Source organism: Lygodium microphyllum, chromosome 24 (assembly GCF_053477565.2).
Source record: "Lygodium microphyllum isolate KBCC chromosome 24, Lygodium_microphyllum_v1.1.10, whole genome shotgun sequence".
NCBI lineage: Eukaryota > Viridiplantae > Streptophyta > Polypodiopsida > Schizaeales > Lygodiaceae > Lygodium > Lygodium microphyllum.
The window spans coordinates 12,107,976-12,119,916 of record NC_141158.1 but is presented as its reverse complement, the minus strand read 5'-3'; the positions used below and the strand labels follow the sequence as shown (position 1 = coordinate 12,119,916).

The window sequence follows — 11,941 nt, the reverse complement described above, 5'->3', positions numbered from 1 at the left end:
TGCATTGCACTTGGTTATAGCCGATGAAGCTATCCAGGAAATTGTAGGCTTTCTTCCCTACCACTCCCTCAAAGTATGTGCTCAGTGTACGGTAATGGATAATCATCTCTCTTTATCGCTATGTTAACCTTTTTGTAATCCATGCACACTCGAATATTCCCATTCTTCTTCAAAATAATTACTATGGGTGATACCCAATCCATATGCTTAATCTCATAAATGAATCTAGCATTTAACAACTTGTCTATTTCCTCCTTCATAGCATGAGCATGTTTAGACTCATTGCGTACAGTCTTTGTTTGACTAGTGTTGTGTTGGGGGCCATAGGAATGTTGAGTCACAATACTCGCATTGATTCCTTTCAACTCTTCTAAAGACCAAGCAAATACATCTACATACTCTCATAAGAGATTAGTGAGATTGGCCTTCTCTTGCTTAGTTAAGTTGTTGACTATGTACATAGGTTAAGTCTTATCTCCTTCCCTTTTAACTTTAGTAGGTCCTTCAATGGGTTCACTAACCGTTCCTGCTCATTTGGCTCCTACTAACACCACTATGCAGTTGCCCTTCTTATACTTTTCATCCATCTGTGTCTCATACTCTATAGTCTTGACTTCTTCCTCACTTTCTTGACCATTGGAACAACAATCTTCATACTCATCATCCGGATCCTCATACTCTAACTATTTATCATTCCCATGGTTCTCATTCGTAGGACTTTTCTCATCCACAATGAGGGCCTAGTTGTACAACAGATTTAGGTCATGCACCTTAGTCCATTACCACTCTGGATTCTCTATGAGATCCTTAAGAGATTTAAAGTTTGTAGCTCGGTTACCAGCTAGCTCTCTCATCAAGTACTTAAGAATTCTATGGAGTTCAAGTTTATTAGTCATGGTAGGTGATAGGCATTGGTCGGCTAATGGAACTCTTGGCCATCATGTAGAGAGGTACCGATGATATAGCATCATTATTGGGTAACTCAAAAGATGTGAATCCGTTAGGTTTACTAGTTGCCTCTATAGCTTGTTGCCTATAGTCATCCTACCATCTGAAAATGGCAAGTCGATGGTTGTCAATACATGCATCCAATCACACTGAATATCAACTAATCGGGCTTCAAACTTATCAAAATTTCCATTCACTTTTGCCTTTGTTTTATACATCCATTTACATTTGGTAGGAAATCTTCATCCACCAACATGTATCTTACTTAATTGAATTGTTAACAAAAAGAAACCATGGAACTATCTTTCAACTAAGTAATAATCTATATAAGCATGTGCGCTTACATATAGTAATTATGTTACAACCTACAAAAGGATTGGGTTCTCAAGTGTGGAATGATAATGCATGCTTGCGCATGGCTCTCTACCCATCCCCCAATCCAACAATGTGTCTTGTGTAGGTAAAAGCACACTAGCACTCCCTTAGGTGACAATAATTGACATAGACATGCAACAAAAGACAAACATGTACAAGATGTGGAGGCTCAATCCATATTCTTCTTCTTCATTCTTCATTCTCCATGCACACACACACTATCTCTCAAAGTGAATAGATACTCCTTTGACCTTTAAGTCACTTTACACATAGTCTTACATTATTTCATGCATATATAGGAGGGCTTAATTTATGACATATTTCTCAACACTTCCCCTTCAGCTCAGAGTGAGCTTGCAAACATAATACTCCAAGTGCACTTCTAAAATGCTCAAACTTATTTTTAGTCAATGCTTTGGTAAACATATTTGCAATTTGGTTGTTGGTTTTGATATGTAGTAAATCTATCTCTCCATCCATGACTTTCTCTCTAATAAAATAAAAAAACCATATCCACTAGCACATCTTCTATCCATAATACTTCTTGCCCTACATCTATATATCCAAACAAGGTTGGGGCTTGATTCCTTTCTCATAGAACAAGCCATGACTCACCATGTTCTTTACATAGATCCACTCTTCTTACTATATCCAAGTGTGATTTGCATGGCTTTTGCATACGCTGGCTTATCACTCCAAGTGCATGAGTCAAATATGATCTTGTTATGGTTGGTAGATCAAGCTATCAACCATCTTCTTGAACATAGTAATATCTTCAACATACTTTGCATCATCAACTATATTTGCATTTTAGTCCAATGGTGTATCAACTAGCTTATATGTAGTCATCCCATACGTTTTCAACATCTCCAAAGAGTATTGTCTTTGCACCAACCAAATTTCATTTGGCATATCCATCACTTCTATATCCAAGAGGTATCTTAGCAATCCAAGGTCCATACTATCAAACTCCTTATGTAAGCAATGCTTCACTTTTGCAATTTCTTTCTCAAGAGTGGTTGTTATGATAAGATCATCAATATAGATCATGATAACCACCATACCATCTTCCGAATGTCTAACATAAGAGATTAATCAATCATACTTTGCTAAAAACCCATGGCATATAGAAACTTGCTAATTCTTTCATACCAAGCTCGAGGTGCTTGCTTCAATCCATATAGTGCTTTCTTTAATTTACCTACATAATGCAAATACTTTGGGTGTACATACCCTTCTGGTTGTTCCATGTACACCTCTTCTTTCAAAGTGACATTTAAGAAAACATTTGAAGTACCCATTTGATACAAGTTTCAAACATAAATAAAAGCCAAAGCAATAATTGATCTAATGGTGGTAATTTTTGCAAATATACATTTGATTCATCATGGCTCTAGTAACTTCTACAATAAATTGGTTCTTTCTTTTTGCTACACCATTTTGTTGCAATGTATACCAACATGTAACCTACCTTTTAATCCAATGATCTCTCAAGTAATCATAAAACTCATTGCACATACATTCAGGACCCAAACAACTTTTTAGTCACTGCTTTGAAATTCAAAAACTTCTCAAATACTTCATTTCATGCTTTAAGAAATAAACCCAAGTATTTTGTTGAAATCATCAATGAGAGTAATGTAAACTCTGCATTTCCCACTCAATGACATGCTTTAACATGGAGTCCAAAGGTCATTATGAACCATTTCTAAAGGATACACATTGGTTCTTCCCTTCTTTGGAAATGGGAGTCTAAATTGTTTGGGAATCTAACTCAATGCCTATGAAACCCAAATAATTATTGACGATGGTATATGGCTATCATAAAGGCAGTATGACTTGGATATGCTATCCAAGTATGGTATGACAACACTTTTAAAAATGTCAATGCTGACTATGGTATCTTGGGGAATTATGTTGAGAAGGTCACCATTGTTTGTGGAGTGCTCTGAATGGGTCACCACCATGCAAATGAGGGACCTCCCAAGGGAATCGTGGCCCATTCACGCTTGGTGGTATCCTACGTGTGGTGTGAATCTCGCATGGGTCACCGCTAAGCGAGAGAGCCCCACCGGGCTCACTCTCGTGCAATTCATAATTTAAAAATAGTATGCATTTAAATGCGCTACAAATGTGTAAGTTAGTGTAAGGAGATATATTAATGGGCCAAAAACCCAAGGTTGCAAGTGATGAAAAGATAGGGCATGGTGCCAAGAGTAAGAGGCTATCCAAATGTAAAAGAGTCCAACCATATTTAAGGTGGGAAAAATTAAAGTGAAACCATTCTTGTGATTGCAAACTAAATGTTTCTCCTTCTTCCATCTTCTCTGTGCTTCAATTGTGAGTTCTCTATTGATAACTTGAGAGAAACGGTCACCATTTCCTCTTGGATTGATCGAGAGGAGAGGGCAACTATCGTTCACTCATTAGAAGGCTCATTCATTTTCCTTGTTGCCTTTTATTCTCGAAGAGGTCACTCATGAATATATGTGTGCATCACGTGGGTTCAAAATAAAGTTATTTTAAAATACAATTTTTATATATTTTTTACATATAGTAAGGTATAATATAAAGGGGTTATTTACATATTAAATAGAAAATGATTATATTTTATTCAAGAAAAATTCACAGATAAGGATATTTATAAATAGGCCCTAAACACGCGTGATGTGGAGGACATATATATATATATATATATAGAACCCCCAAGCTTTTATTAAATATTTGTGAGTGTATACACACACACACACACACACACACTATATATATATATATATATATATATATATATATATATATATATATATATATATATATATATATATATATATATATATATATATATATATATATAGAGAGAGAGAGAGAGAGAGAGAGAGAGAGAGAGAGAGAGGATTGTCTTTTATTATTTTTGCTACATGTCTAAAGGACCTTCAACAAACCTTGTGTAACTTAATTAGTGAAGTTGTTTTTATATGTCACCATAGCATGGTAGTTGGGTGTTATTGGGTAGAAAGTGAGTGGATAGTTGTCATGACAATGCTATCCTATGGATAGGTGGAACCAATTAGTCAATCGATTTTTGTTAAAGAAATATAAGAGAAGGGCTAAACATTTGACTACCTAGAGTCGAGTTGTAAAACCTAACTTGCACAATTTTAGGGGATTTGAGTGAGATTATATTGTAGTAGAGGGGTTGATGTTTAGCTCCTCCTCATCTCTCACTCTCTTTGAATTGAATACGATACTATTCTCTTCTTGCAAAGTGACTTTTCTTGATTGGGCATGCTAGATTGTTGATAAATATTAAGAAGTCATATGAACATTAGGTCCTAACCACGACGTTCTACTACAAGATAGACTCGGAAGTCAAGTAACTAGCTAAGTTAGTGAATCCCAAGAAATTTAGATAACACTGCATTAGAGTGACTACCAAATGTCACCTCCCCTGACTTGGCTAGGGGTACATCACATTTTGTAACACCCCAAGCTCACTACCAAGCCATTTTGGTAGCCTAAGAAAAGAAACCTATACTAGGCACTTGTGGAAGAGAACCTCCTTTATTGAAAAACGTGAGCTCCAAGGCATCATCTTTTAATCCACTAAGCAACTCAATATCATATCTCTCTCTTGAGGAGATCCCATTAGTGCTGGATAAAATCAATGATAGACAAAGTGAAACCTTTTATGAGCGGCACGACCTTGGTAGATTTGCAAAAACAACATTGAGAACTTCTCCTCAGAGAGCGACTTCCCATAAAGCATAAATATAGACTTGCAAACAAGAATTTTGCGTATCATTATTTGAGTGGAGGTATGGAAAATGCAACACGTGCTTGGACAATTGATTTGCCTATGGCAAGCTTTGCTTTTCTAGTCTCATTATGTAGAAATCTTGCCTGACCTGCTTCTCAATACTAAGATCAATATCATTGCTTGCAATAGCTTTTCGATAGTCCAAGTCCATCTATTCTCTAGCCTTGGGATGCTTCTTGTCACCCTTAAATACATTTCCCGACTCAGGGGGGGGCCAATTGGTTGCAATAGCTTTCCGATAGTCCAAGTCCATCTATATCCTAGCCTTGGGAGTTAAATACATTTTCCTACTTAGGGGAGCCAATTGGTACTAGGTAAAGTTTTGCATGCATGCAGCTTTGAGATCCCCCAAGTGCAATATCTAAGAGAAGCTTCAATGCTTGCTTGCCACGTGGCCGAGCCTTTAAAGGAAGTTAATGCTCCGGCATGTGTGTTCCGGGTGCTCTCTCTCCCCCACCCCCCCCCGTGACTCTATCTCCTGGAAGAGGTACGTGAAACGAATTTCATCCGTAGTGCATTTGTTGTGATGGCGTAAGGACCAACCATAGGACTCACAAAACCATTTTACCACCATTGCGTACAAGTTAAAGGTATGGTATATAAGGAGACGCGGAACAACAGCGCCAATCAGGCATCTTATAGTTTTTAAAAAGTTTTCCGGCGACCAACAGGCTTCTCCGATCAAGCGAAAAAACACAGAACGCTGCTACCGAAGCCAATAGAATAAGAATAACACCACTCATCTGCCATGGCCTCTCTTCTCTTCTGATGACGATGGCTCTTTCTTCCGCCAAAATGCTCATCTGCCTCTTCCTCGTGGCAGCTCTTCTGGTGAGCTTCGTTTCAATCCGGGCAGCTGCAGATATCGCCGTGATCGAGAACAACACAACTGTCACATTCGAGTCTACAGAGGCTAATTTCGGTAGGTTCTTGTGCTCTCGGTTTACGGCTTCTAATTCGTTAAGTGGTGGTAATGCTGAGTGCTTGCTGCTTGCTGCTGGTTTCTGATTTCACACTTGAACCTAGTTGAGATGGCTAGATTAAGTTCGTCTGATGGTTACACAGGATCTTAGGTTAGGAAATATTGCAGCTCCATCATTTGATGAACTTACATCGCAAGGTCGAGAGGTTTGCCTCTTAAAATCTGTGCATTAGAGAAAAAATTTTAAACCTCTTACCGTGCCTCTGATTCCTAATTAGAGCTTGTCACGATCAGATTATACTAGCGTGACCAAATGTTGCAAGTATGGCAGTATTGATAATATTATTTGCTTTTATTTATTTATCATCATTATTATCGTTTAATGTGATTATTATAATCACTGTAAAGTTTTGTTAATTTGTTTTGTTTTCATTTATTTATCATCATTATTATTGTTTAACGTCTTTATTATAATCATTATAATTTGGAAGTTGGCGAAGATTGATAATGGAAGTTCGTGACGAATATCAACTAAGCTCTCACTGTACTTGCTACAGCACCTCGAGTACATGGTTCAGGTATAATTGGATATCTCGTGTGTGGAAACCCTTCCAATGCTTGCTCATTGCTCGAGTCACCGAATGTCACAGCTGTAGGGTCCATGTATCCATTCTTATTGACAATGAGAGGGAATTGCTCTTTTGAGACAAAAGTTCGTATAGCCCAAGATGCAGGGTTTTCTGCAGTCATAATTTACAATGATGAGTATGGTGCTGATCTAGTTACAAGTAAGTGTGTGCTTTAGATCTTAATTTCCTGAAGGTCTGCTTGTATTTACACTTCGAGTCTTTTAACTTGCTCATCCTTTCTATTTTTGTGATGCACTTTATTTCCAACGTCTTTCAGGCAGTTACTATGCCCAGCTTTTTCTTCGTAGTTTACAAAGGGCCTGTTTCTAGTTTTATTGTCTATGATCTATGAGTCTGCGATAAAGATGATGGATCAGGAAGCTAAAATATGGTTTATGTTATTGTAATGGATCATGAAGTTTTGTGCCTGTGCCCTTTGCACAAAATGCTCTGATATTCAGTTTAATGTTGAAATGATTAGAAAGATCAACTAGCATGATCGAAGCAGCTGCAGACCAATTCTGAAAGTGACTGAGGCATGGGAAAGAGATACATTATAAGTTGCATTGAATTTGAAGTCAGTTTTCTTTAGAACTACATGCATCTGGCAACTGCAAGCCATGAGATGCCAGTAAATGGCACACATACACTTCCCTGATTGTGTGGGTTGTGCTTTCTACATTGGGAGTTGTCATATGGTCCTTTGAGAGCATTTTAGATACCTTTCCATTTTTGCTAAATTGTTTATGTTGGAAGGTAGCCCATTATTTGAGTGCATGTATTTAGCTAATCAAGGTGGAGGTAGTGGAGCAACAGCTGAATGCACCTTTTAACCTTAGCTCAGCAGCCACTTGAGAGATACTGTCTGGATTTCAGCACTTCATTCTGTTAGCATTTATTTCTGCTGTCATCTCCTGTTTCTGAGTCACATCAGAGTCTTACGGAGACATTGGTGCTCTAACAGTGTGCCATCTTCATGCGTTTGCTGTGTGCCATCTTTGCTGCATTCTAGTCAAATTTTCAGCATTTCGGGTGCATTTGGCATGTCTAGCAGCTGGTTGGCAGGTCGGCCAGATTTTGCATGTGTGGCAGTTAGTTGGTGTTGGCAGACATGTTTTCAGCTTTTTTCTTCCGTGCCCATCTCCTGGCTGTCAGCCACTGCCAGAGTTTGGGGAGGACATTGGGAACTTTGGCACTCTCTCTGTCCGTCGGTCCTTTGTGTATTATAGTAGTGCCCATCCTAGGTACATCTGGTGGAGATCTCAGTTTTTTCACTGCATTCTTTGACTTGTCCATGGCCTTTCCAGGGCTTCCCGCTATGTGATCAGCATACCATGTGGTACTCCAGCAACAGTCATCCCTCTTCCTCTGCATTTCGTAGCAGTGCAGGCTTGGTGGTCCTTGCTTTTGATGAAAACCTTGCACTACAAGGCAAGCCTTGTACTTTTCTAGAGTCCCATCAGTCTTTAGCTTGGTCCTAAAAATCCACTTCGTCCCGATGACCTTGTGATTAGGACAATCCACCAAGGTCCAAGTCTCATTCCGGTCAATACTATCCAATTCCTTCTCCATGGCCTCATGCCACAGAGGGTCTTGGAGAGCCTCTTGCCAACTGTCCGGCTCGAAATGTGCAAGGTAATCAGCGGCAAAGAATGAAGCATATGAAGCTTGAGGGGCAAGTCAAGCAAATTTTCTAGGGCCCTTCGGAGAGCAATCTGGTGGAAGGATCCCCGAATCCCGCATAGTCTACTAGTACTAGCAAGGTAATGGGTCTCATGGAGGGGGCCTGAGAGCAGAAGAATTTGTAGGAATGTCAAGAACGGGCAATAGACCCGGCTTAGAAGGCACAATGTCTGATGATGTGGGTTGAGGTAAGGACTCAGAGTCCAGTGCATAAGATTGCACTATGTCCCTCTCATCAAAGACGATATCCCTCCTAACGATCACCTTATTTGCTTGAGGATTAAACAAATGATAGGCTTTTGCTTGGGAAGAATAACCCACAAATATCAATAGATCAGCTCGGGGAGTGAGCTTTCCTATTTTGTCGTCAGGGGGGTGTGTGTGTGTATGCAGGACTCCCGAAGACTCTGAAGTGGGAAACAACAGGCCTCTCGCCAAAGAATTCGCTGTAGGGAGTTCGTTGAGGGATTGTTGCAATTAGTTAGGCATCGGTTGAGGATGTACACTGCTGTGCTAACAGCCTTAACCCATAGACGATCGGGAAGCTCTGTTGCAAACAACATAGAGCGTGCCATGTTCAAAACTGTTCGGTTTCTACACTCTACAACTCCATTCTGAGAAGGAGAGTTGGTAGAGGTGAGCTGGCAAGAAATGCCATGCTCCTGTAGAAACTCAAAAAACTTGTGAGAGATAAACTCGCCATTGCTATCACTTCTCATGGTACCTCCTACACAACATCCAGTCTGGTTATGAACCAATAACACTCAAGCATTGAAGTAGGTGAAAGTATCAAACTTATGCTTAAGAAAGTACATCCACATGTATCGAGAGAAATCATTCACTATCAAAAAGAAGTAAAGCACGCCATTTTAAGGTGGTAGTGAGCGTTGGGTCACAAAGATCAATGTGAATCAATCCCAATGGAGCCTCAGCTCTATGAGTGGACTGTTGTGGGAATGGGGTACGGTGCTGCTTACCTAGCTGATATGCTTTACAGACCTCTTGCTGTCAAGATTGTGGGAGAGAAGGAAGGAGTCTCGCTTGAAGCTTTCTTGCTTGCACAATGGGGGAAGACACACAAGGGTGGAGGCTGAAAACAGTTTTCCTCTTCTTAGTTGTGTAAGCCAAAAGAACTCAAGTACAAAGAAAATAGAAGAGCCCTAGATATGGGTCTCAAACCAAACTCAACTAACTAAGGTGGCATACTAACCAAGCCACGAACTAGAGTAGATAAGGATAGCTATCATGTAGCTATTATTCAGGGGCGGTGTACCAACCGCATCTGCAACTGACAAGTCGGTGACATAAATACACAACGGTCACCCTGGCGTATCACGAGTGGAGCTCGATATCTCAACACTCCCCCTCGAGCTCAATCCCAATTCCTGCACACCAAGCAGGTCTCTGAACTTGCGCAGCTTCTCTGCGCCCAATGCCTTCGTGAATATGTCAGCTACCTGATCCTCTGTGCTGACATAAACTAGATCAATAAGACCTAGTAAAACCCTCTCTCGCACATAGTGATAATGCACCTCAATGTGCTTTGTTCTAGCATGATAGACTGGGTTATTTGCCAAGTGTATACTACTCATGTTGTCACAATAAATGACAACTGGCCCATCTGTAGACTGATGCATATCATAAAGTAGCTTATGCAACCAAGCTACCTCACATGCAGCCATTGCTGCACCCCTGTACTCAGCCTCTGTGCTCGACAAGGCAACTGTAGGCTGTTTCTTGCTGCTCCAAGTGACTGCAGCACTCCCAAAAGAGAACACATATCCACTGGTAGATCTTCTATCAGAAATACTACCAGCCCAATCAGCATCAGTGTATCCATGCAACTGTATCTGAACCCCAGTCTCATAAAATAGTCCATACTGCAATGTGGACTTCACATACCTGAGTATGCGTCTAGCCGCATCCAAATGTGGTTTCCTTGGAGCCTGCATAAACTGACTTACCAATCCAACAGCATAGCTCAAATCTGGCCTGGTAATAGTCATATAAATCAAACTTCCTACTATGCGTCTGTACATAGTAGGGTCTTCTAGAAGCTCACCTGCATCTGTGCTCAGCTTCACATTCTGCTCCAAAGGAACTGAAATAGGCTTACAGCCTGTCATCCCATATTTGGACAGCATGTCCAATCCATACTGCCTCTGCAAGAGCTGTATCCCACTTGGTGATCTAATCACCTCAATGCCCAAGAAATAACGCAGCTCTCCCAAATCCTTCATCTCAAACTTCTGTTTCAATAGCATTTTTACATGAAGGATATCTTCATCACTGTCACCTGTCATAATCAAATCATCAACATAAATGACAAGTAGCATAATACCTTTCTCTGTTTTTCTCACATAAAGTGAGAAATCTGCCTTGGAAATCTGAAAGCCAATAGTGACAAGATACTGTCCTATCTTGTCAGACCATGCTCTAGGTGCTTGCTTCAAGCCATACAAGGCTTTCTTCAACCTGCAAACAAACTCAGGATGAACAGCATGCACATAACCTGGTGGCTGCTCCATATAGACCTCTTCTTGCAAATCACCATGCAAGAAGGCATTCTTTACATCCATCTGATGTAAAGACCATCCCTTTGATGCAGCCATAGCAATGACTGCTCTTACGGTTGCCATCCTTGCAACCGGACTGAATGTTTCTTCATAGTCAATGCCATATGTTTGTGCATACCCCTTGACTACTAATCTTGCCTTGTATCTGTTCACAGAACCATCTGCATTGTGCTTCACCTTATAAACCCACTTACAACCAATTGCATTCTTACCTTTAGGCAAAGGTACCAATTCCCATGTAGCATTTGCTTCCAAGGCATCCATTTCTTCATCCATGGTTTTATCCCATTTTTCTTTTCCCATGGCTTCCTCAAAAGAAGTGGGTTCTGGTTCTTGTATCACCTTGACCATATATGCATAGTGAATCGCTGTAAATCCATCATATTTCAGCCTATCCAAAGGATACCTAACTCTCGTAGACCTGCGCAAAGTAGGTTCACTCCCAGGTGCTCTCAAAACATCCCTGGTCTTCCTTACTCCAGGTGTAACAATAGAAGGAATACCCAACTCATCATCAATGCTCTGTTCTGAGCCACTGGATTCACCATCCACATAAGAGTGACCTGCATTCACATCAAACATGGGCTGATCAACCTTCTCTTTTCCTTTTCGTGATACCTGCATACCACTATCTGCATTGCTTTGAGAAGATTCTCCTGATCTCAATCTGCCTGTCCATGGCGAAGAATGTGAACCACTGCTAGAGGACGCTCCAGGTCCACTAATATTTTGTGACTGCTGCTGTGAATTCTGTGCAGCATTACCATTTTGTGTATCTACATCATCAATCACATTTACTGGTTTATACCAGCTACTCATCTCATCAAAAACAACATCTCTGCTCACTGTAAACTTACGAGTAGAAGGGTTATAGCATCTATACCCTTTTTGCTGCAGAGAGTAACCAATAAAGATGCACTTCTCAGCTTTTGGATCCAACTTGGATCTCAGCTCATCTGACACATGTACATAGGCAATGCAACCAAAAATT

General features: G+C 40.2%; 1 protein-coding gene across 5 annotated transcripts in view; it reads left to right on the top strand.

The window, feature by feature from the left end:
* The first annotated feature begins 5,706 nt into the window (after positions 1–5,706).
* The window catches only part of LOC148014847 (receptor homology region, transmembrane domain- and RING domain-containing protein 6-like), a 52,169-nt gene continuing 45,934 nt past the window's right edge, over positions 5,707–11,941 (top strand). Inside the window, exons 1-2 of one of the 5 annotated variants that reach the window (XM_087665064.1) lie at positions 5,707–6,062; positions 6,620–6,640. In XM_087665064.1, the coding sequence (XP_087521190.1) occupies positions 5,909–6,062; positions 6,620–6,640 (175 nt within the window). In that variant the 5' untranslated portion in view covers positions 5,707–5,908. Of the gene's footprint in view, positions 6,063–6,619; positions 6,851–11,941 lie in introns of all 5 variants that reach the window. The other 4 variants (XM_087665063.1, XM_087665062.1, XM_087665061.1 and 1 more) reach the window with 4 other exon arrangements.